The sequence below is a fragment of the Punica granatum genome, chromosome 2 (genome assembly GCF_007655135.1).
Source record: "Punica granatum isolate Tunisia-2019 chromosome 2, ASM765513v2, whole genome shotgun sequence".
In the NCBI taxonomy this organism is placed as follows: domain Eukaryota; kingdom Viridiplantae; phylum Streptophyta; class Magnoliopsida; order Myrtales; family Lythraceae; genus Punica; species Punica granatum.
In genome coordinates this window covers 38,778,454-38,804,153 of record NC_045128.1, presented here as the reverse complement: position 1 = coordinate 38,804,153, position 25,700 = coordinate 38,778,454, and the positions used below count along the sequence as shown (strand labels likewise).

Here is a 25,700-nt window from a genome sequence, read left to right as displayed (position 1 = left end):
AATGTAATAAACATTTAAAAGTTAGATTCAGCCAGAAAATAAAATAAAATAAAAGTTGAACAAATGAAATGGAAATTATGACAAGTTGGGAATTTTCTCTACTCATTCATCCATCCTTTTTTTTTTTTTAAATAAATAAATTTTAAAAAAAAACACTAAAATATGTCGTTACCTTTCTCAGATACTGGAGCAACATTGCTCTTTCTAGCTCTCCCAGTTTCATTAGATTCAATGGCGTCGACTTCGAGCTCAGACGACGGCCACTTCGTCATCCTCGTCTGCAGCAATCCTGGGGAAGATCAGCTTGAAACCGAGTCTTCACACGGAGAACTTCTGCTCTCGACCGACGACCTCCGCAGCTGGGAACCGTCCGCCCTGCTCCATCACCGTACCGTCAGGATCAAAGCGGACCGCAGGAGGCAAGTTCTCAAATGCCGCCATTGGTTCTCTTTAAGACGATGAAGAAAGTGATTGGAAAATGGATAAATTCTGTCCAGAGATTATGTTAAAAGTTGAGTTGTGAATGATTTGAAAAGTTCTGGTCTTGCTTGCAGGTTGATTGAAGAGTCTTCTTACTTCGATGGTTTGCTCGGTGGGAGCTTCAGGTTAGCTTTGCTGCATTTTGTATAACTTGATGAGGTTATACTGACTAACTAAAAGCACCAGCGATGGTTCTCGTCGATGAAGGAGCTCAAAACTTCCATTTAACTTGGTGATGGGATAATGATTTTTATGAGAATTTGCTGCCTCTGTTATTTGTATCCAATAATGTTCATCTTCCTGTCAATAAATCCCGTGATCTTCTTTCAAATCTGCAGCGAGTCACGTCAGGGGCACATCTCGATCGAGTGGAGCCTGGAGAGCTTCATTGGTGCTCTTAAATATGTTTTCGGTTGTCCTTTGGACATTTCAGCAAAGACTTTGCTTCCTCTTCTCGAGGTCGGTGCTTTGTCTTTTGAAGAAGCGATTGTTTTAGTGGTACATCTAGCAGCTTGTTTCTAACCCATTACCCATGAGTAATGTATACTTGCTTGAAATTTGGATAAGTGAGTGCTTGCTTGGTTGCTCGAGATTACAGAGTGCTCTTCAAACAATGTTAATAACTTAGTGCCCCACATTGGGCCCTCCTGCCAAAAATGAAATATTTATAACATGAATCCAAATGCTACTCTGCGAAGTGCAATTATTACCCTCTATTTCAGATGGGGCATTTGCTAATTCCCCTGAGCTTATATGAAAAAAATGGCCGTACTAAAGAGTTGACATATTTCAAGGTTCATGAGTGTCGGTGGCTCATTGGGGCCTGTTTAAAACCGAATGATCCTCAGACTATTATTGCTCTTGGGTTAGAACCTGATGTACAGGTTTTCCTAGGTTCTTCTTGGACCTTTAGGATTGCTTTCTTGATGCATTTTATTTTGACCACAGGGTTCCCTTTATTTTGGCATTTGGGCGCTACTGGCAAAGTGTGAAAACTGGTGTTCTGAGGTAGCTTCATCCAAGGAGACTGGACTACATCAGATGCAGTTAGATGATCTGATTCGTATATGGAAGTTCTGTTCACAGCATGGTGAGGATTCTTCACCTTGAAGCAAGTGCTTGACGCATGCTTTAGGCATAACTCTATTGTAGCTCCTGATGTCATGGTCAATTGAATGTTTTTGTATATTTTGCAGCACTTCATTTTCTTGGGGAGATATTTTCAAGTTGTCTTGCCAGAAATTTTGTGAGTACTTCGACATCTCTGCACCTTCTCTCTGTATTTGAGAAAACTTTCCATGGACTTCCAGAAAATTACAATACCCATCATTATGTTTGTTCGTTTATGAAATAGTCAATGGAAATTCTCATTGTGGAGATAGTAAAGTCATCCCTATTGCCAGATGATCACAACTTTATTTGGTACTGACGCTATTGAATCCACTTGCTTTGGGACATTGAGTTTTTACGGTGGGTTGTTTCTTGCAGATGTATGCAGCATCTAGCCAATACTTTGTTGATATACCATACACAATGTTAGTTTCCTGTTTAGAGCACCCTCAGCTGACATTGGACAGGTCAGGTGATGATATCCGAGTTTCTCTGTGCAATTACATGTACATTATTGTCTCACATTTGTTTTTTGGTACAGTGAGATGCATCTTGCTGAAGCACTCTTGGTTTGGATCGATTATAATCTGAGACAAGTGGAGCATGCAGGAGGGTATGAATATGAAGTCACTGATGTTTTGAAGCATGTAAGTTCTGTTTTGGATTTTGTGAGCAGAGGATCTTAGAAACAGATTCCTGTACTGTGATTATTTTATTATCTTGCAAGAATGATGTATGTATGCTGAGTTGTTGCGAGCGCATTTCAGTATCTGACATACTCTATTCTCGGTCTACTCTGTATATTTTATGGTGCTCTCTCTCCCTCTTCTGCGGCCTCCCCATTCTCTCAAACTGTCTGTTTTCATAATAAAATTGGGCTAGACATATATTTGGTGCCGATTATCTCATTGAGCAAAGTCTCGGCACAGAATGGTGTAGTTATGTTAATAGCAACATGCATAATAAAAATGCGATTTATATCCAGGGATATAGTTTTTGCCACATATCTGATAAGCTTTCCGTATATTGTAGCAAAAACAGAGTTACGTGGTTAGTGCAGCATCCTTTATTCTTAAGATAAATGTCACAGCTAGCTCCAACATCATCCAAGAAAATGAATAGTTCAAATAAACTCTGTTTCTTTAAATATATAACAGCATAAAATGTTTTTTTTCAAAAGTGAGTAATCTGACTTTTGGGTTACTTCCATATCTACTCAGTACTATTTTGTTCAACTTTATTTATTGCTGTAGGAATAATTCTCATTTGTATTCAACAGATCCGTGTTAGTTTATTGCCATTGTCATTTGCTGCAGGTATGCTCAATCACGATATGCTTTGTTGCTCGGCTTCTTATTCATACATTAGTCTCCATTCTTCTTCCATGCCAATGGAATGAATTTGTGTTTCAGGGAAAAGAAGATCCGGCTATTTCTCTGATCTTGCAGATAAATGCATTCAATCAATACGCAGTTTGAAGAATCCTTCTGTTGTCTTGAAAGATTTACTTAGAAATGGTGACTCCAGCCATCTTAGGCTTCGTTTGACAGAATATACCGAGGTATTGGATTTTTGTAATCTACTAACTCTATAAGTCCTTTGTACATAAAACTTTGACCGGCTTTTCTTGATGGGTTCATTTGCTTTTCTTGAGGTAAGAGATAGAGAGCAATTAGCTTGGTTATTTTTGTATATAAACAAGCATAGGAATTAGAAAATTGACTCGCTCATAATCATCACCTTCCTATAGTCACTAACTAAATTGAGAAGGATTAGTAGGATGTCGTGCTCTTGATTATCCAGAATTCTAATTTTTGATCCAGAAGTTCATATTCTATTTATAGTAGCCTGAACTTTCTTTTCTTGCCAGCAAGCTGCTCATTTAGTTTCGATATTGACTTTTAATTGCACACTGGTACCTTTAACTCTGAGCAGATGGTGGACCTTTCTGGTTGTCCTCAGATGACGTCTACGATTTTGCTTTTGTCCATGCTTCCTTATTCATATAGTATGGACCCTTTGTTGAGGAACAGCCTTAGAGAGTCTCTGCTCAAACTTGAAGGAGTTGATAAAGATCGTTCGTTAGTTTCCCAGCAAGTCCTGCCAGTTCTGTGTTTTGAAGCAGTTCAGAAGGTGGATATATCCAAATGTCTGGGCCTAAATATCATAGCTGCCATGGAGTGCTTCAGCAAGTCGTTTCCATCTTTGAGAGTACTAAAGGCAGCTTATCTATCAAACTTGAAGGCGTCTGATTTACTTCAATTACTGAAAAAGTGCCCTTTGCTAAGTGAAGTCGACTTAACTCATGATATTAATCCTATTCCACTGGCCCAAGTTTCAGATACATGTCCAAGTTCAGCCATAAATCCAACTCCCTTAAACAATATCAGCAATTTTAGATATGGATACTTGGACATGACATCTCTAAATCATTCAAGATTCTTGGCATCAACTATTGCAAGACTCACATTAGAAGGCAGAAGTGATGTCTGTGGTAAGGATATAACCATGTTTATTATACTCTTACCATATAACTTAGTCGAGACTTACTGTTAGAGAAAAAATAAGTCACATGGTTTCTATCTTTGAGTTTTCGTGAGTTTGTACTTGGAAGCAGATCACTTACTGCTACTTTTATGTGCATTCCAGATTCTGATCTCCTCTACATTGCAACAAATTGCGTTTCCTTGTGCTACCTAAACCTTAAAGGATGCACCTCTGTGACAGATACTGCCATATCCGATCTCTTGCTTAGATCTCTGAACCTTCATTCGCTCATAGTATCTGATACTAGTTTTGGAAATAAATCCGTTGTAACCCTATGCTCTGGTGGTCGTGAGATGGCTGGAACATTACCTTATCCACCTTCTGGAAAGGAGAATTCTGATTTGTTGGCTCATCAACTTCAAATATTTCATATGGGTGGCTGCAAGGGTAAGTCTCTCAATCTGAATTTTCGCTGAGAAAGATCACGACGGGGCCAGATAAGTTGGCCTTTCCTGTCATGTATATTAAAATAGAGAACTCCTATGCTCATTTCAGTGAGTAGGCTAGAGCTTCTATGTGCTGATTAGTCGAAATCATTAGAAAGCTTTCTCCATCTTTTAATTTGATTTAACATAATCTTTGGCAGTTCCTACTGCATTTTTTGGGGATAAATTTTTCTTGAGAAACATTAACTTGAATTTAACCTGAATGCTTTCCTGGATCCTGTAACCAGCAGTTTTCCTTCACCTTGGTTAGTAGTAGCAGATTTTAAACTGTAATGTGTACTTTAGCTGTCCCAGCTACCATTTTACAGCCTTCTCATTCTCTCTTTCCTTTCATTCTTTGGATGCTTGATAAGATTCATTAATGAAGGATGTAATGACCAATAGATTGGTAGATGCTTGATGATGATATCGGTTTTAAATAAAAAAGACACCTCATGTTAAACTTAAGGTTGCGGCAACGCTCTTCATCAAGTTGAACTGTATGTAGTAGCTTTCTTATGCATGACCAATCAATTTTTCTGCAGGTGTTGACCCAACATTTCTGTTGCAACTTGTGTCTTGTATAAAGTCTGTGAAGAGTCTTTGCTTGAGGGACACTCAGCTTGATGACCACGCGCTTTCTGGTTTCCCAGGTTCTTCCTTGGATTTGCTTGACGTATCGAATACTATGGTTCGTATTATTCAGGGAATCCCTGTCTTTCAGGGCTCATGAAAACATATGATAGAATGATCTGACTGAAAGTTATTGGCTTGTTATTCTACAGATTTCTCAGTCCCATTTGGTTTGCGTAATTCGTAAAAATCCTGGTTTGAAGATTTTGAAGGCAAGGGGCTGTAAAAATATTGTGCAAGCAGATGGTAACTGTGAGAGGAAATTAGTTCCTCCATCATTACATTGTGGGGAAATGTATTTTGGTTTGGGTAATTCATGCAAATTGAAAGAACTCTCCCTTGGCTGGGGCTTTTCTAGCTCAGCACTAGTAGCTCTGAAACCTGCAATAACTGCACTAAGTTCATTAACTGTGGGCTTGGGAGGATCTCTCGGAGAAGATGCACTTAGACTTCTGCCAACTATTTGTCCAATGCTCGAGTCTCTGACTCTTTACTTTCAGGTAACATTCACCAAACTTTGATACTGCGCTCTCTCTTGATTTTTTATGTCGATGTTCAGATATGGTGCTTGTTTCTACCTCTAGCTACTTCTCACCTGCTCAATTTGAGTACTGTTTGTTTGCAATTTAGACATTAGATTGTCTTTTAGATTATCCCTGGATTACATGGTAATTGACTCTTTGAATATATGCAAATTCCCATAACTTAGATTTCAACCAACTTTCACTTAAACTCACTGTTCAATATATCCTACGATATTATAATTCTGGTGTACATGTTTGACCAGCTGCAATGTGAGGGACTCCTTCTGTACTATTTGTTCCTCACTCAAAGCTGCTCTTTAGCTGACATAATAGAAAATCGACCCAGCTTGGATATAATGTTACATAGACATCTTTGGGTTAAAACGTGGGAATGTCTTTCAGGTATTATAAATTTTATCTATAGATTCAATTGCTTAGATTGTGCAGAAGATGTGCCGTGATGCTGTTTTGTCGATCCTTTAGTTTCTATTGGTATATCTTGGTATTTATATTTTTTTGTATATGTGCTGAAACTCACTGAATGTTTTTTTTTTTAAATAACAGGTTCTGTCAGATGGGATTATGTCAGATATCAGAACATCTTTGAGGCATTTGAAAGTTTTGGAACTGTGCTATTGTTTGGGGGACATATCAATATTGAGTTTCAAGTTTTTGATGCCACAATTGAGGAAGTTGAGGCTTCAAAGAGTAGCAGCTTGGATGACCCATGATGATTTGCTTGTTCTGGCTCAGAACTGTCCAAATTTGACAGAGCTCTGCTTGGTTGGCTGTAAACGTCTCAGTTCAGGTGACTCCAACTGCCTAGCTTTTCTTGGTTGATTCTGCTTCCTTAAATAACTGAATGCTGATTTTCTCTCTAGAAAGAATGTCATATATTGTAGATTTTTTTCTCTTTCTTCTATATGAAGAAAATCACTCAGAAGGCCACCAAGGAGTTGCAGACCGCTTCATACAATCATGTATAAGTACAGTGGATATGCTGTACGCCCTGCAAGCTATTGCTCTGTGCTTTCACTCCTGCATCTGTTATTACAAGAGTACGTTACATACATATATATATATATATATATTATTTTTTGTCTTTTTTGGTAGATGCCCAGAAGATAATCTCTCATGAATGGCCAGGCTTGATATATCTGCATCTGGAGGTACCCTGTTTGGCTTAATCTAAGATTTGGTTTTAAACTCATGTTTCCCTTTTACGTCATGAAATTGAGGATTGGGCCAAATTCCCTTTTAAGTATGGAATAGCTTCCTTCACCTCAGTGTTTGAAGTGACATGATAACGTTTGAATTTTCTTTCAATTTAATGATGTATTATGGGTATATAAACAGTTAGGTTCCCATAGTAAGTCCACTTAGGACAATCCTCTGCTAAAAGTTCCACTGCTTACATATACACGTGATTTTTTACAAGAAATTTTCTTGTTTCTTTGCACTCCTAAGCCGTGGATGTTTTGACATTATTTTTTCTAGTGTGCTCTTATGTTGCTGATGCATCTATTCTTTATCTCGATTTACTTCAGGATTGTGGCGAAGTAACAGGGCATGGAGTTTCTTCTCTCTTTGATTGTGTAGCTCTTGAAGTCTTCTTCCTGCGTCATAATGTGCGTAATCGTCTCCTGCATTATATGTTTTTCTCGTGTCAATTGGCAATTTGGCATTCTGCATTGATAATACTGCTATGGAGCAGCAAAGCTCATACCATTATTTTCAGCAACATCTGTTTCTTTAGGATGTAGGAGGTATAGGGAATATGTCTTGCTCCTACTATCTGTTCTCCCATTTATCCCTCGGGTCTTGTTTGTTTATACACAGTACAAGTTTATTTAGCCCTAGAGGACGAACTTCTTACATTTTAATATAGCCTTCGGGATATAAAGAGGTCTCCTTTTGAATGCATTTGGGATCTTGACTTTTACTCTTGAAGTTTCAACTTGCCTGTATAACGTATAAATTTTTGACACAGGGCCCAGGTATACAGAAAAGCTTCATTCTGGATGCGGTTTCTGAGGTATATACTCTGATAAACGATCTTACTTCAATTTCGACCTCTCCAAATGCATAAACTTTATGTGCAATAATTAGTTCAAATGACATTCTTCTTTGGTGACTACAGCTACCTATGCTTAGGCAGCTATCGCTGGATACATGCGATGCAAGGGAAGGTTCCTTCGACATTCCAAAAGTAAGTCTAAATAGAATTTTTCCCTTTCCTTTGCTTTTTTTCCCTTTTTCACTCGCAATCGGAATTTCCACGTTTTATTGGTCACCTGTCTCGGTAGGAGTTGATGATCAAACTTGAGATGAACTCTAAATTTCTAGGATTATATGAGATACGTAAAATAACCATATTGCCTGCTCAGTTCTCAAATGGTTATTTTCGTGCAACTCTTATCTTCATGGTCTTCTTTGGTGATATCTTGGAGTGCGATCTTTTAATCGAACATCCATCTTTTCAGTGTGAAGAGAGGCACTCAATTAGTGCTATCAAGATATCGAGATGCAAACTTCAGATAAGATCCCTGGACATCCAGTTCGTGAAACCCCGTAGAAGGCCAGTGCACTGGGATACTTTACTGCTTCTGCGGAATTGCAGAGATCTAACGAGAACAGTCGTGAAAGAGAGGCTGTAGCTTTTGAGCCAACTCGGTATAAGCTGCACGATGTCTTCTATTATCGCTTTCCATCTGGTGAATCACATTGAACTTTGTAATACGTATTTCTGAATTGTCATGTGGTCCTGTGCTGAGATTAGCCAAATTTTGTGGCTCAGCTTGATCATAGAGATCAATACGACTAATGATAAACGAGCATGCACTTGTTTATGATACAATTTTTCTTTTGTCGAGAGTCGAGATTCGGGCTGATCTCCATTGCTTATTTGCAAATCGAAATGCCGCGAAGTACATTATGAAGGTCTGATCCTAAAGCCCGAGCTTGAATTGGATCTCGCCGTGCTGGGCCTGATGATGTTGGCATTAATTCAATCAAGTAGACGAAGTTTGTACAGCACTCATCCACGACCAGGCAGTTATATGATTAGTAACTCATTTTATTTATTTTTTAGGATCTGTTATTTATTATTACCAGTTTTTGAGCCAAATCAATTGTTCTTTTCTTGGGTCAAACTATTACTATCTTTTGATGGAACAATTACTACTAGTCGGCTATATTCTTTTTAATCATACTAGCCACGAAACCCGCATTGCGCAGGATTATTATCATGAAAAAATATATAATTAGATCATTATAAATATAAATTAACTTACGATTGTAGAATTTAAGTTTTGGATAATTCTCAAATTGACAATTAAATGAAATTAATAAAATTATTTTAATCAAAATTATGATAATTAGTTATAATTGCAATATGAATTTATCCCATGCATTTTGTGGTTAGTTTAATATTTTTATTAGTGTATTTTGTTATGAAAGCTTCATTTATATTTTTATTGTTAAGTTCTTCATTACTTTTATTTTTTTCCATCAAATTAATGTTGGTTAATTTGTAAAAACTTATGATCATGTTTAGGTGTTTATTTTTTCATATTTTCTCGTTATTATATTTTTGAAAATATGATTTCATATGTAATTTTACTTCCCATGAAACATATAAGTTCTTCAAACTATTAGTTATTATATTATACGTAAAATTTAAAATTTCTATGTTATTTGATTATGGTTAGTCATTTTACTATATACTAATTAAAGTTGTACGTGCACAACGGATATAATTTAAAAAAGTAGCAATGCCAGTATTATTTATTAGACAACATAGGTGATCGATGTTAAACAATTAATTTGAATAAATATATACTCTACGATAAAAATATGTACTTTTTTTATACTTATACATAATTTACGGTATCAATATAATGAAACTATCATTAAATATATCTCTCTATTTGACCAAAGATCTCTAAGTAATAAGTAATAACTCAACTATATCTCAATTATATCTCTCTATTTGACCAAAGATCTCTAAGTAATAAGTAATATATTTATAATATTTATATTGTGCAAGTAAAAACTTGGCAAAAAACTTCATTGTGTTTTTTAGGCCAAAACTTCAACAATTAGCTTTAAGAGATAAGCACATAATTCATTGCATATATTATAAAGCTGCAAATATTCTTCTTCTTCTTTTGGAAAAAATATTATCATTTCAAAATGAATAGATTAGAGATGTATTATTAACACCGTATTGATGTATGTGTATATATATATATATATATAAAATTTTGAGAGTATCATCATAGTCAAAAATTGACTGCTATTTAATTATTATTATATTATTTCAAAATTAATAGATTAGAGATGTGCTGCTTAAGATCATATGGATGTATATATAATTTTGAGAATGTCATCTTAGTCGAAAATAGGCTTGTTATTTAACTTCTATTGTGATTTCAAATTAATAGAGATTGCGTTGTTAACACCATATTGTTGTATATATATAATTTTGAGAATATCATTGCTGATAATTGTCCCGCTATTTAATTTATTAATTGGGGCTATGAAAATTGAGGAATTCAATTGATGGTCTAGAATTCCGGAAGAAGAAAATTGGGTGACGAATTTAAAAGCTCAGGAATGGCAATCTTCCTCTTGAATACGAAAAGTCAATTGGTAAATAAAAGAGATTAAGATAAATAAGAACATTTGAAATTAATTACTGAAACGTGATTCTATGCATCATGGCCTTATTTTTTTGAGATATTTTGGTGTATTAAATATTTCTAATTAATGAAGTCATCTCTCATTGATAATTCAAAGGAGGATGAAGGATGCGGAGTTAGGGATCTGACACATGACAATACCTTATCAAACTTAGAATGATACTTGGCGTAGTTTCGTTAAATATGCTATTTTGTTCTGTCATTATAAATTATATAAAAAATAAATTTGTACCTAAACTATATCTTCCTTATTCGACCAAAGATCTCAAGTAATAAGTTTGTGCAAGTAAAAGTTTGGGAAACAGCTTCATTGTGTTTTTTTAGGGCCAACGCTTCAACAGCTGCCTTTAGGAGACAAAACACAGTTGCATATTTTTAAAGTTATAAATATTCTTAGTTGTTTTTGTAAAAATTATTATCATTTCAAAATTATTAGATTAGAAATGTGTAATTAACACCGATTGATGTATACAGTAGAAAAATTGTCATGTTTTATAATTACTATTGTAATTTTTAAATTAATAGATTGGATATGTGTTGTTAAGACCATATTGATGTATATATAATTTTGAGAATATCATCATAGCCGAAAATAGTCTTGTTATTTAACTTCTATTATGATTTCAAAATTAATCGATTAGAGATGGTTGTTAACACCATATTATTTCATGTATATAATTTTGAGAATACCAAATTGTCCCGTTATTTAAATTCTTGATTGAAGCTATGAAATGTGGGGAATTGAATTAATATTCTAGGACTCTAGGAGCACTCTTCCTCTTGAAGACAAAAGGTTGATCGGTAAATGAAAGAGATTAAGATGAATAAGAAAATTAAAAAGTGTGTTTGGTTTTAGAGTTAAGTAAATGATTTTAATTGGATTGTAATGATTGTGTTGTGAATTATGAGAAAAAATATGAAAAAGTAATGAATAGTTAAGAGAAAGTGATGATTGTGTAGTGATTATATTGTTGAATTGTTGAAAAAGTAATGAAAATTTGAGAGAATTTAGTATTAAAAATTGAATTGAATATAATAGAATTGTATGTGGGTTTATATATGGGGCTCACCTTTTTGGATTGGAAGAGTTGATTTTTGTTGTGTAGTGAGTATAGTTAAAGTTAAAGTTAAAATCTTAAAATCAGATTACAAAATTAAACGGGGTATAAAATTAATTGTTGAAACGTGATTCTACGTACAATGACCATGTTTATTTGAAATATTGTGGTGCATTAAATATTTCTAATTAATGAAATCATCTCTCATGAATAATTCAAATGTAGATGAAGGCTAAGAGCTAGGGATCTGACATATGGCAATACCTTATCAATTTTGGAATTACACTTGGCGTAGCCTAGTTAAACAATCTCTTTTGTTTTGCCATTATATATTGGGCAAATTATACAAAAAAATTCAAATTTTATAAAATGTCTCAGTTCTGTCCTAAATTTTGTTTTGTAATAAAAAAACCACATGTTTTGAGAATCGTCTCAGATTTGACCTCCCGTTACCATTCCGTCCATTAAGTTTGCCGTCTATTTGCCTACGTGGATTTCATGAGATCCACAAAATTTACACATCATCTGATCATCTTCTCTTCTCTTTACAAAAATAACCTAAATTTTCAGAAAAATCTCAGTTTTGTTCTAAATTTTGATTTGTAATTTTAAAAATGCATATTTTAAAAATTTCTCAGAAATGGTCTATGAGAGGAGATGCTAGCTGGGGCTGACTTTAAAGAAAAAATATATGGTTTTTTTCATTACATATTAAATTTATGATGAAATTGAGACTTTTTTGAAAATTTGAAGTTTTTTATTTAACCTATCTTATTTGTTTATTAATTTATGTCTGAAGTTAACAGTCCACACATGCAAAATTGACGGAATTTATAACGGAGGTCATTTTTGAGACAATTTAGAAAACTTATGGTTTTTTTGTTACAAAATAAAATTTAGGACAAAACTGAGACGTTTTACAAAACTTAAATTTTTTTTGTGTAATTTGCCCTAATATATTATATAGATTTTTAATTTAGTAACTCATAGCACTGGTGCGCTTCATCTCTTTGCTTATTTATAGAAGAATGAAGAGAGAAGAAATTTACAGTATTGTAATACAAAAAACTGAATGTACGTGATTGCAATATGAAAATTGGAATGTACATGAGATTCCTGAAGTTTCAAATTCAAAATAGAGAAGCCTCTAAACCTTCTTAAAATTAAATTGGGCTGCAAGTGGGGGCCAGAATAATGGGCTAAGAATACATGGGTTTGCGTCAAATATTATTGAAGTCGTCAAAATGAACATGGGTCAAGATTGCTAGGGTCGCACCAATGCTCCAACGGTATGATCATGCTCGTGATCTTACCCCGATTCCAACTTTCCGATTTAGAACAAATATCGAGATAGGTGGCTTTTCCAAATATCATAGGATCTTATAATTTTACGGTTCTGCAAATTATCTTGACAAGCTTGATTATATTAGTAATTAGTGATAGATAGATATAAAAATCGAAGAAGACCTTTATAGTTATAAAACAAATTCAACTAACATCAACCACTAAATTAAGGTTACAGTTGTAATTTTGCTCAAATAGTAAATGGCCTAAGAAAATAAGAACATTTTACTTTTCTTTAGCAGTTCTAGCACTAACTTTTAAAACTTAAATGCAAAATCAGGAGCTTCCACTTTTATTTCCCATCTAGCCTCAATTTATGTATCTGTTACTTTTTTTTGTTGATATGGCAAAAGTTTCACTAACGCATAAAATAAAAAGAAAAAAAAGGCAAAAAAACTGAAATTCATAAAAATACACAAAATAAAAATATCAGAAAATATGAAAATAAATACAAAAATATATAATTCAGAAAATTGAGCTACCTTTGACAAATTTTCCCACAAACCTTATTTTCCCATGCCTCCTCACTATCAAATCCCTGTAATCTGAATTACTCGTGCATAATAAGACCTCAAAGTAACTAATTTAACCTCGACTATTCATCAGATTCTCAAAACTATCGCCATTTTATTTCACCTTGAGTGAAACAAGGCCCCTCCGAACTGGGGCTTGGGAGCTCTAGACTTAAAGAGAGTGGTTTCTCTCTGTATAAGATCACGGCTCTCAAGCCCAAGGTTCGCCTAGTAGGGGCCTGCCAACACTAGGGCTGGGTTTCAAGCCTAGCGGGATCCCGACCCCTACGGTTTGTAAGCCCTAAGTGGCTCCAGCAACCACAGGTTCGCCAATATCACTTAGTTGTGATGTGACCAAATGAACAAGATGAGCAGTTTATCTTATTCTTCTTTTTTATTTTAAGCTTTATTTCTTTTATTCTTGAACTTCATGTCATGCTAGATGGGCACAAAAATGGCTGTTTGTGCTTTTATGTGTAATTTTCAAAGGTTCGAGTTTGAATTGAGAAAAAATGATAAGTTGAGGTTTTTTTAGATCATATACCTTTTCCTTGTAGTTTTTGAGTGTCACATCAGCAAGATGTATCCCATGACTGCCAAACGTTTGCCACATCATCAAAATACAATGGTAAAACTAATGGAGGCTAGACGGGATACAAAAGTGGAAGCTCGTGATTTTATATGTAATTTTCAAAAATTCAAGCTATAACTTAAAAAATAAGTGAAAAGTTTAGGTCTTTTTATGTTATTTACTCTTTACTCAAATTAACTAACCAACTTTCCATATTTTCTCACACCGCGACCTCTCTTTCCTCCTCCTTCTCATCCTCCTCATCTCTCTCTTTTCACCCATTCCAGTTCAGTTTTTCTCTTTAAGATAAATTTCTCTAAGGAGCCTCCTCAAAGGGGTTGTTTACAAAGGCCAATCACAGTGCATCACGTCATAGTTTATCGAATGATTGTTGATAAAGAAATAATAAGAAACTTGTTAAATAACAAGAAACTCGTTGTTCAAAAAGAAATTTATCATTTTTAATATAATAAGATACCTGCTAAATAGTAAGAAACTTATTATTTTGTAAGAAACTTATTATTTTGAATATAGCAAAACTCTTATTAAATAACAAGAAACTTATCTTTTTTGGAGCCTCCTTATACTAGCAACACTCTTTCTTTTTTCCCCTTAATTTGTCCTTTTAAAATGTATTTTCAAATTAGTTTATTAAAAAACTAGTCTTTTAGCTGATGAATTGTGTAGTTACTTGCATTTTCAGGAATGTAAGTAGATTGTACATATATTGGATAAAATTTTCGAGAATTCAAGATTTATTAACGGTATTATTCAAGAGTATATTCTAAAAAAAAGAGATTGGAATAAAAAAGTGAAAAGTCAACATATTTATGTTGCTTTAACACGGATAACGTGAAGAGACCCAGGAGTTGAGGGTCTCTCAAAATGATGATGTGGCACGTCCCCATCCATCTAATAAAAGACTCTTATATGATTACTGTGAATTACATAATATATAGATATAGATTGGTGGGTATTGTTAGGGTAAAGAGCCTCCTTAAAAGTGTATTTTAAGGATTCTCTAAAAAATAGCAAGACTGTTACTATTTCAATTAATAAGTTTCTTACAAAAGAATGTGCCATCTTAAAAGGTAAGTTTCTTATTATTTATTAAGTGTCTTATTATATTAAAATAATAAGTTCTTATTAAATAACAAAAAACTTGTTATTTTTTTCAGTGCACAAGAAACTTGTTATTTAATAAGGTAGTTCATTGAAAGTCATCCGACACACTACGGCGTAGCGCGCTTCGTTTGGCCTTTGCGAACTCTCCCTTTAAGGAGGCCTAAATCTATGTATAATGTATAAAAGCGGAAGAGCGGAATCGTAGGAGCTCCATTTGAGAACACTTAGCTCCTGGTAATATGTCATCGATTACTCGGATCACTCCATTTGATAACCCTCAGCTTCACGTAAATGGACCTTTTATTTTTAGTTAAATGTACTTATACTATATTTTATTGGTATTATATTCAACGAACATTAAAAATTTGTCTAGATTATTTGCATGTAATAATATGAAATATATTGTTTTTGAAAAATTAAAAGTTTTCTTGATAATTGAAAAAACTCATCGAAATATGTAATATCTTTTTTTTTATAAAATTAAAAGTTTTCTCAATAATAGGAAATAACTCATTGAAATATGTGATATGCTTCAAGTTCAATGTGCTAAATTCTCTATAAATACCCGATAAAAATTTTTTATCCATCATCTTTTTATTCACTATGCTTTTTCCTAAATATTTATACATATTACAATTTTAAGTATATTATTCGCTTTTATGTTGAGAGTACGTGTTTGTTTATTGTGATTGTGATTTTACTTATGTGGCTGCCTTTTTTTAATATATTTTTATCTATACTCATTTGTATGTTATGTGTGTTGATTATCTATTTTGTACAAAAAGATGAAGATTATGACTCAACACGCGAAGATCAACTAGTTGAAGATAAACCCAGAGATTGATATCACCGAAGGATTAAACTTCTATTCGTGGCCTCCTTAAAAGAATGAGTTTATAGAGACCAATTAGAGCATGCTACGTCGTAACATTTTGGATGACTATCTGTGAAGTGCCTTATTAAATAACAAGACTCTTGTATTTAACAATAAACTTATTATTTTTGAATATAATAAGATATTTACTAAATAATAAGAAAATATCTTTTCAATAAAACGATGCATTCTCTTGTAAGAAATTTATTAATTTGAATTTAATAAGACTCTTACCAAATAACAAGTTGTCTTACTAGTAATAAACTTGTTATTTTTTTAGAATGTCCTTAAAATTATACTTTGAAGCAAGCATTCTTACCCGAACAACACCTTATCACCGAATTAGCTTTCAAATTAAAAAGTCAATATTGAATTTTAACTAGAATTTTTTTAAACTATACTTTCTATAGGTTCAACTTGTAATTTAATAACTTACGTTTAATCCTTCATGTGACCTTCCCAAAGTTTTTATTTTCATCATCGTGCATAACGCAGGTATGTCGCTAGAATGCAATGGAATGGGGAAACTCATTCGTGAGATAATTTTAGTTTCAAGAAGAAAAAAAAAAGCTGTATTTTTTCTTTTATTTTTTTCTTTAATTGAAAGATTCACTTTGTTTTATAATATATAATTGTTTTCTTGAATTCTTTGAGGTACTCTTATAATTGGTAATTGATTTCTTGAATTCCTTGAGAGGGTGTTCTTTTAAACCGTCACTTTATTATATTACTGTTATTATAGATTTACGTTGAAACTGCACCAACCACAGCTCTCTCTAGCTCTCACAGTTTCAGAATCAATGGCGTTGAGTTCATACAACAGCCACTTCGTAATCCTCGTCTGCAGAAATCCTGATGAGGATCGGCTCGAACCTGAGTCTTCACAGGAAGAACTTCTGCTCTCGACCGATGACCACTGCCTCTGGGAACAGTCCACCCAGCTCCATCACCGTACCGTCAGTATCAAGGCTGACCGCAGGAGGCAAGTTCTGAAATGTGGTCGTTGGTTCTCGTCAGGACGATGAAGAAAGTGATTGGAAAGTGGATAGACTCTGTCCAGAGCCTATGTTAAAGTTGACGTGTGAATGGTTTGATTGTTCTGATCTTGCAGGTTGGTTGAAGGGTCCTCTTACTTCGGAGCCTTGCTCGGTGGGAGCTTCAGGTTAGCCTTTCTGTATTTTCTGTAGTTTGACGACGTTCTACTGAGCTTAACTTGGTGAATGGATGATGCTATTCAAGACAAAAGGATTGCAGCCTGTGTTGTTTACATATCCTTATTATGAAATTGGACTGTTCGTTTTTCTGTTGATAGCTCTCTTGTTATTGTCTCTGGTCGAATCTTGCAGGGAGTCAAGTCAAGAGCGTATCTCAATCGAGTGGAACCTGGAGAGCTTCATTAGTGTTCTCAAGTACATTTATGGTTGTCCTGTGGATATTTCGGCGAAAACTTTGTTTCCTCTACTCGAGGTTGGTGCTTTGTCCTTGGAAGAAGCGATATTTTTAGTGGCGCATCGAACGATGTGTACTTCCCTTATATTTGGATAAGTACTTGCTTGCTTCAAATTTACGAACCCTATGATGCTCAGACTATTATTGTTCTTGGGTTGGAACCTGAGTTGCAAGTTTTCCGATATTCTTCTTGGACTTTTAGACTCGTTTTCTTGATGCATATTTTGACTCAGGGTTCCCTTTACTTTGGCGTTGCTTCCCTACTGGCAAAGTGTGAAAACTGGTGTTCTGAGGTTGCTTCATCCAAGGAGACTGGACTGCAGAAAATACAGTTAGATGATCTGATTCGAATATCGAACTTCTGTTCACAGCGTGGTAAGGATTCTTCACCTCGAAGCAAGTGCTAGATGCGTGCTTCAGGCATTACTCTACTTTAATTCCTCACATACAGCATGATTAATTGAATGGTTTCTTATCTCTTGCAGCACTTCATCCTCTTGGGGAGATATTATTAGGTTATCTTGCCAGAAACTTCGTGAGTACTTAAAACATCTCTGCGTCTTCTCTATGTATTTGAGAAAATTTTCCAATGGACCCCTATAATTACAATAAATATCAATCACCTATGAAGTTAATCGATGGAAATTCCCATTGTCAATATAGTAAGATCATCTCTATTGCTAGACGATCACAACTTTATTTGGTATCTTGAATTTATGGTTGATTTTTTATTGCAGATGCATGCAGTGCATAGCCAACATTTTGCTGATATCCCATACAGACTGTTAGTCTCTTGTTTAGAGCACCCTTATTTGACGGTAGACAGGTTAGGTAATAATATCCGAGTTTCTCTGTACAATTACATGTACGTGATTATCTCACTTTTTTTTCTTTTTTTTTTTTTACAGTGAGATGCATCTTGCTGAAGCACTTTCGATTTGGATTGATTATAATCAGAGACAAGTGGTGCATGCAGGCGGGTGTGAGTACGACTTCACTGATCTTTTGAAGCACGTAAGTTCTGTCTTGGCTTATTTGCACCGAAAATCTTAAATACCGTTTCCCATGGTGTGATCATTTTTTATGAACTTGCAAGAGTGCTCTACTGTTTTAGATGTGTGTATGCTGAGTAGTTGCGAGTGCATCTGAGGATCTGACATCATCTATTCTTGGTCTACTTTGTATATTTTATGGTGCTCTCTCTCCCGCCTCTGCGGCCTTTCCATCCTCTTAAACTTTCATCTTTTCATAATGAAATTGGGCTAGACATGTCGAATGGTGCCAATCATTTTGTTGAGCAAAGTCCCGGCACAGATTGGTTTATTTTAAGTCAATAGCAACATGCATATTGACAATCTGATTTATATCCAGGGGTGTAGTTTATGCCATATATTTGATAAGCTTTCTGTAAATTGTCATAGCAAAGATTATGAGTTAGGTGGCTAGTGCAGCACCCGTTATCCTTCAGATAGATGTCATAGCTACCTCAAACGTCATCCAAGAAAATGACTAGTTCGAAAAAAAATTGTTTCTGTAGATGTATAACGACATCAACACGTTTTTTCAAAAGTGGGTAATCTGACTCTTGCGAACCCCAAAAAAGAAAAAAAAAAAACAGTAATCTGATTCTTGCGTTACTTCCACACCTTACTCAGTAATATTTTGTTCAACTTTATTTATGTTTTCTATTAATGATTCTTATTTTTATTCAACAGATCCGTGTCAGTATATTGCCACTGTCATTTGCTGCAGGTAGCTCAATCATGATACGCTTCTTATTCATATATTTGTCTCCATTCTCCTTTGAGGCCAACGAAATGAATTTGTGTTTCAGGGAAAAGAAAATCCAACTATTTATCTGATCTTGCATATAAATCCGTTCAAGCAATACACAGCATGAAGAATCCTTCTGTTGACTGGACAGATTCATTTGAAAATGACGACTTCAGTCATCTCAGGCTTCGGTTGACAGAATATTCTGAGGTATTGGATTTCTACAATCTTTTTCATACTATAAGCCCTCTGTACATGAAACTTTTACCAGCTTTTCTTCGTCATTAGCTTTTCCTAAGGTAAAAGACACAGAGGAACCAGATAAATGCACCACTTTCTTATAGTCACTAACTAAATTGAGAAAAATTAGAAGGATTTCGTGCTCCCGATTATCCAGGATTCTAATTTTTTATCCAGAAGTTCATATTAACCTCAATTTTCTTGCTAGCAAGGTGCTCTATTTGATGTTGACTTACTTTTAATTGCACGCTGGTACCTTCACTCTGTGCAGATGGTGGACCTTTCTGGTTGTCCTCAGATAACGTCTGCGCTTCTGTTTTTTTCCATGCTTCCTTATTCATATTGTATGGAATCCATGGATCCCTTATTGAGGAACAGCTTTAAAGAAAGTCTACGCGAGCTCGATGGAGTTCATAAATATTCTCGTCTGTTTTCCCTGCAAGTCCTGCCAGTTCTGTGTTTTGAAGCAGTTCACAAGGTTGATATATCCAAATGTCTGGGCCTTAATATTGCAGATGCCATGCAGTGCTTCAGCAAGTCATTTCCGTCTTTGAGAATACTAAAGGCAGCTTATCTATTAAACTTCGAGGCATCTGATTTGCCTCGTTTACTGGAGAAGTGCCCTTTGCTCATCGAAGTCGACTTAACTCATGATACTAGCCCTATTCCACTGGCCCATCCAAGTCCAGCTATGAATCCAACTTGCAGTTGCATAGACAAGAACGACAATTTTGAAGATGCGGTCTTGATCATGACACCTCGATGTTACTCAAGGTTCCCAAAATCAAATATTGCAAGACTCACATTAGAAGGCAGAAGTGATGTCCGTGGTAAGGTTATAACCGTGCTTATCATAGACTTACCATATAACTCAGTTGAGACTTTGTGCCTGAAAACAGATTAGTTACTGCTCCTTTTATATGCATTTCAGATGATGATCTCATCCACATTGCAAATAATTGCAGTTTCTTATGCTACCTAAACCTTAAAGGATGCTCCTTTGTGAGTGATGCTGCCATATGCTATCTCTTATGGAGCTCTCTGCACCTTCATGCGCTCATAGTATGCGATACTCGTTTTGGAAATAACTCGGTTAAAGCACTCTGCTGTTGTGGTCGAGTGATGACTGGAACATTACCTTATCCACCTGCTGGATGGAAAAACTCTGATTGGCTGGCTTGTAAACTTCAAATACTGCATATGGGTGGCTGCAAAGGTAAGTCTCTTTATCTGTAATTTTTGCCAAGAACGATCATGATGGGGCCTGATTTGGCCTTTCTTGTCATGTACCTTATAATAGAGGATTCCTATGCTCATTTCTCCTTATTTTGATTTGATTTGACGTAATCTTTGGTGATTCCTACTGCACTTTCGCAATTTTCACTTTTCTTGAGAAAGATTAACTTGAATATAACCTGAATGCCTTCCTGGACCCTGTAACCAGCAGTTTTCCTTCTTTTTTCACCTTATAGCAGATTTTAAATTGCAATATGTACTTAGGCAGTGCCACAATCCTTTTCCCATAGCTTCTCATTCTTTCTTTTCTTTTACTTCTTCGGATGCTCGACAAGTTCATCAATGGAGGATGTAATGACAAATAGATTAGTTAATGTTCTAAGATAATATCAGTTTCATCTATATATATAAATATAACACTCATCTTATGATTGCAGCAACGCTCTTCATCAAGCTGAACTATATGCGATAGCTTTCTTATGCATGACCAATCACTTTTCTACAGGCGTTGACCCAGGATTGCTGTTACGACTTATGTCTCGTATAAAGTCAGTGAAGAGCCTTTGCTTGAGGGACACTCAACTTGATGATGATGCGCTTTCTAGCTTCCCGGGTTCTTCCTTGGATTCGCTTGACGTGTCGAATACTATGGTCGGTGTTATTTAAGGGAAACTTTGGCCTTTCTTGCTTATGAAAACATGTGACAGAATGATCTCACTCAGAGTTATTGGCTCTCTATTCTGCAGATTTCTCAGTCCCATTTGGCTTGTATAATTCGTAAAAATCCTGGTTTGAAGATTCTTAAGGCGAGGGGCTGTAAAAGTATCGTGCAAGCAGATAGTAATTGTGGGAGGAGACTAGCTCCTCCATCGTTACCTTGCGAGGAAGTCTTTATTCGCTTGGGTAATTCATGCAAATTGCAGGAAATTGCACTGGGATGGGGTTTTTCGAGCTTAGCACTAGAAGCTCTGAAACCTGCAATAACTGCCCTAAGTTCATTAACTGTGGGGTTGGGAGGATCTCTCGGAGAAGATGCACTTAGACAACTGCCAACTATTTGTCCGAATCTCGAGTCTTTGACTCTTTACTTTCAGGTAATATTCACCAAATCCTAGTACTGCTCTATCTCTCTCGATTTCTCGTGACAGTATTCGATATGGTACTTGTTCTCTGCCTCTAGCTATCTCTGATCTGCTCAATTTGAGTACTGTTTGTTTGCAATTTTAGATATTAAGCTTGTCTTTTAGATTTTCCCTGGGTTACATTGGATATATGCAAATTCCATTAAGTTACATTTGAGACCAACTTTCAAATGAACCTTCAGGTTCTATCAGATGGGATCATGTCAAATATCCTAGCATCTTTGAGGCACTTGAAAGTTTTGGAACTGTGCTTCTGTTCGGGGGATATATCAATATTGAGTTTCAAGTTTTCGATGCCACATTTAAGGAAGTTGGGGCTTCAAAGAGTAGCAGCTTCGATGACCCATGATGACTTGCTCGTGCTGGCTCGGAACTGTCCAAATTTGACAGAGCTCTGCTTGGTGGGCTGTAGGCGTCTCAGTTCAGGTGAGTCCAACAGCCTAGCTTCTCTTGGTTAGATTCTGCTTCCATATATAACTGAAAGCACATTTTAATCTGTAGAAAGAACATCATACATTGGCTAGATATTCCGCTTTCTTCCAGTATAGAGACTATAACTCGGAATGCCACCACGGAGTTACGCACCACTGCATAAAACCATGAACAAGAACAGTGGATATGCTGTACACCATGCAAGTTGTTGCTCTTCATAACGCGCTATACTTTCACTTCTGTGTCTCTTAGTACAAGAGTTCCTTACATTCTGATCTTCTCTTCCTTGTAGATGCCCAGGAGATAATCTCTCGTGAATGGCCAGGATTGACATATCTGCATCTAGAGGTACCGTGTTCGGCTTAATCTAGGATTTGATTTTAAACGTCATTTTCCCCTTTTACCTCATGAGATTGAGAATTCTGCCGTAACTCCCTCAAGTATGGCCTTGCTTCCTTCACCTTGTGGGGCGTGGGTTATCGTTCCATTGCTGTATAGATGAAGAACCCAGCAAACCTATTCACTCGACTGTAATGGAGGATAGGATTTTTCTTGTGGAGCCAAGAGAATTTTTAAGAATTATATCTTTTAATTTAATGATGTGTTATGGTTATATTAGCAGTAGGTTCCTGGAGTCTGACCACATAGGACAATCCTATCTTAAATGTTCACAATACGTGTCACATACACATGATTTTCCCATGAAACTGTCTTAATTTTCGTTCGACTCGTAAATGGTGGATGTATCAGTGTTATCTTGTATATCCTGTTGCACCTTTACGTTGCTGATGCTAATTTTCTTGGATTATCTTGATTTACTTCAGGAATGTGGTGAAGTAACCCGGCATGGAGCTTCCTCTCTCTTTGATTGTGCAGCTCTCGAAGTCCTCTTCCTGCGTCATAATGTGCGCTATCCTCTACTGCATTATATTGTTTTTTCTCGCATCAATTTCCATTCTGCATGGACAACATAATATAGCTTTGCAGCAGCAAACCTCGTACCATTGTCATCAGCTGCATTTGTTGAGATAAGATGTAGGAGATATAGGAATGTTTTTTTGGTTCTTAACTTTCTTTTCCATTTATCCCTTGTGTTTTGTTTATCATACGTACTACAAGTTACTGTAGCCTTATGGAATTTAGCCTTGGTATGAAGAGATCTCCTCTTGAATGCATTCGGCATCTCATCTTTCACTCTTGAATTTCGACTTGTCTGTATAATGTACGAGTTTTCAACGCAGGGGCGGGGTATAGAGAAAAGTTTCATTCTGGATGCGGTTTCCAAGGTACTCTAATACACAGTCAATTTCGACCTCTTCGAATGTATAGACTTCAGGTTCTAAAACTAATACCATATTGATGAGTCCTTCCCCGGTGAACACAGCTACCTATGCTTAGGCAGCTATCGGTGGATACATGCGATGCAAGGGAAGGTCGCTTCAGCATTCCAAAAGTAAGTGATAATAGAATTTTTTTTTTTTCCCTTTCCTTTTCCTCTTTCTTTTCTTTTTCAACTGTCTGGGTATTCGGCCGATCGAACTAAAAAATCTATTCAATTTAATAAGATACATAAAGGAACTACTTGACCTGTTCGGTTTCTAAATTGTTCCGTTTGATGCATCTCTTTTTCTTTCGGGTTGCCTTCAATTCGTTGGTGATATCATGGAGTGCGATATTCTAATTAAGCATCCATCTTTCAGCGCAAGGAGAGGCAATCCTTCAGTGCTATTAAGATAGCAAGATGCCAGTCGCGGATAAGATCTCTGGACATCCAATCTGTGAAACAGCGAAGGTGGCGAGTACACAGGGATACATTAGTCTATCTGCGCGATGAAAGAACGATAACGGAAGAAAGGCTGTAGCTTCGGGATAGTACTTCTGAATTGTTATACGATCTATTGTGCCTAGATCCCACAGATCAATACAAGCGAGTCACATCAGGAGGTATCCGTGTACTGGTAAATGGGCATGCATTTGTTGCTTATTAATACAGTGTATCTTTTCTTGTTAGTCGAGATTCGGGACGATCCATCACTTATATGCAAACCGAAATGCGGAGTAGTATTATGGAGGTGTACTAAAGCCCAGAGCTTTGAATCTCCGCCGTGCTGGGCCTGATGGTAGAAAGCTTTCCCTCTCCTCTTCAAACAAAGCGAAAGTAATTAAATCTTGAAATCCACTTATCATATTGTTTTCTGGTCGAAAACATGAAACGTATTCGATTTGATTATGAAGCGACTTCTCATTCTTCACATATTGTGCATTTCCCTGCAATTATTTTCTCAGTAAACAGTGACTAATCAACAACAGTAAGCTACTGGGAATAAAACGAAGAATATTGTCCGGAAAAAGAAAAGATTAACCTTCGTTGTGAAAATTTGAAATAGAATAAATCTGCATCGAACCAAACACTCCTTTCCTTTTTGTCATGTCAATGGGCCGCTTTCTATCCCGACACGTCCAGAAATGCTTTTCCAGGGGTGCAACTGCAAAGGCACTGATTGATCGATTGACATTCCAAGTGTATCGAAAAAAAGAATATTAATTAATAAAAATAACAAATAAAAATCCAAACAAAGTGGGGCATTTCTTTCTTTGAACATGTGTTTTGTGTTCACCACTGGGATACTGGAAATCCCCAAAAATAAATAAATTAATTAATAAAATCACAGATAGATGACGATGTGCGAGATTTGTCTCATTAATGAGGTGGAGAACCGTTTGTAGTTATCATTCTGCTCTGTCCATTTTAGGACAATTATTAGTCACTTTTTTTTTTGGGTGGAAATTATTAGTCAAAATTAGCTGGCAGTTAAATGGTTAATTAATGATGAAGGTGAAAGATGCTTTCTCAAACTCCCAGCTGCTTCACTCTCTGCAAACTTTGCCGTTTATATTATATATGGCATATTCATAATGTTGTTTTTGGACATATCCCGCCTGTCGTTAGATGGTCTTTAATTAATCTCAAGCATGTAACGAGACAAAGATTGTAATAATCAATTTTTAATTGATAAGGCGCATCTAAGCGTCAAAGCCCCTCACTCGTCACGAAATCCGGCCACATTCTCCGAGGATAAATATGTTATGCAGATGCTCACGATTCACGTGTTGTGCGGACCTTATACATAAGCCCATAAGATAGGACCATGATATCTTTAAATAAACTAAAACTATTGCACATTTTTACTCTTCATTTTTTCTGACATCTTTTTCATTTCTTTTCTTTGTATTTTTTTTTCTTATGCATATCCACGCTACAAGTTTTAATTAGTTTTATTTGATTAATTAAATTTCCATTATGAAATATTGTAGAATTAAAATAGACCCCCTTCTTGCACATTATGAAGCCACATTTCACCCCTTTGGTTTCTTTATTTTTCTTATTCATTTTTATTTTCTTTTTTTTTTACAAAAATACTTAAATTAACTACATAAATTAAACCTAAATTTTTTTCCCAAAACTTCCACTTAATAAATACACCTAATATTGTAACAATTTTGATTTCTTATTAAATAACT

General features: G+C 35.5%; 2 protein-coding genes across 10 annotated transcripts; both read left to right on the top strand.

Annotated features, from left to right (window-relative positions):
* The first annotated feature begins 175 nt into the window (after positions 1-175).
* LOC116196719 (BTB/POZ domain-containing protein FBL11-like) lies at positions 176-8,802 on the top strand. 9 transcript variants are annotated; one of them, XM_031526583.1, is made up of 20 exons: positions 177-419; positions 555-605; positions 819-939; positions 1,429-1,570; positions 1,677-1,726; positions 1,969-1,970; positions 2,132-2,237; positions 2,870-2,906; positions 3,003-3,151; positions 3,526-4,084; positions 4,240-4,524; positions 5,108-5,253; positions 5,348-5,695; positions 6,284-6,527; positions 6,601-6,777; positions 6,866-6,888; positions 7,267-7,347; positions 7,710-7,754; positions 7,860-7,928; positions 8,203-8,802. In XM_031526583.1, exons 1-20 carry the CDS (start codon positions 232-234, stop codon positions 8,374-8,376), a joined length of 2,997 nt encoding a protein of 998 aa, XP_031382443.1. In that variant the 5' UTR covers positions 177-231; the 3' UTR covers positions 8,377-8,802. The 9 variants fall into 9 exon arrangements, 5 of the variants coding, with proteins under 5 accessions (XP_031382443.1, XP_031382442.1, XP_031382441.1 ...); XM_031526582.1 differs by having other exon boundaries at positions 1,969-2,057; positions 6,649-6,777; XM_031526581.1 differs by having other exon boundaries at positions 1,969-2,057; positions 6,622-6,777.
* Positions 8,803-17,970: 9,168 nt separating this feature from the next.
* Positions 17,971-24,423, top strand: LOC116193977 (BTB/POZ domain-containing protein FBL11-like). Its single transcript, XM_031522716.1, has 14 exons — positions 17,971-18,220; positions 18,264-18,369; positions 19,071-19,107; positions 19,190-19,338; positions 19,640-20,198; positions 20,300-20,584; positions 21,110-21,255; positions 21,351-21,698; positions 21,929-22,172; positions 22,471-22,526; positions 23,003-23,083; positions 23,420-23,464; positions 23,563-23,631; positions 23,879-24,423. Exons 1-14 carry the CDS (start codon positions 17,994-17,996, stop codon positions 24,038-24,040), a joined length of 2,514 nt encoding a protein of 837 aa, XP_031378576.1. The 5' UTR covers positions 17,971-17,993; the 3' UTR covers positions 24,041-24,423.
* Positions 24,424-25,700: the final 1,277 nt, after the last annotated feature.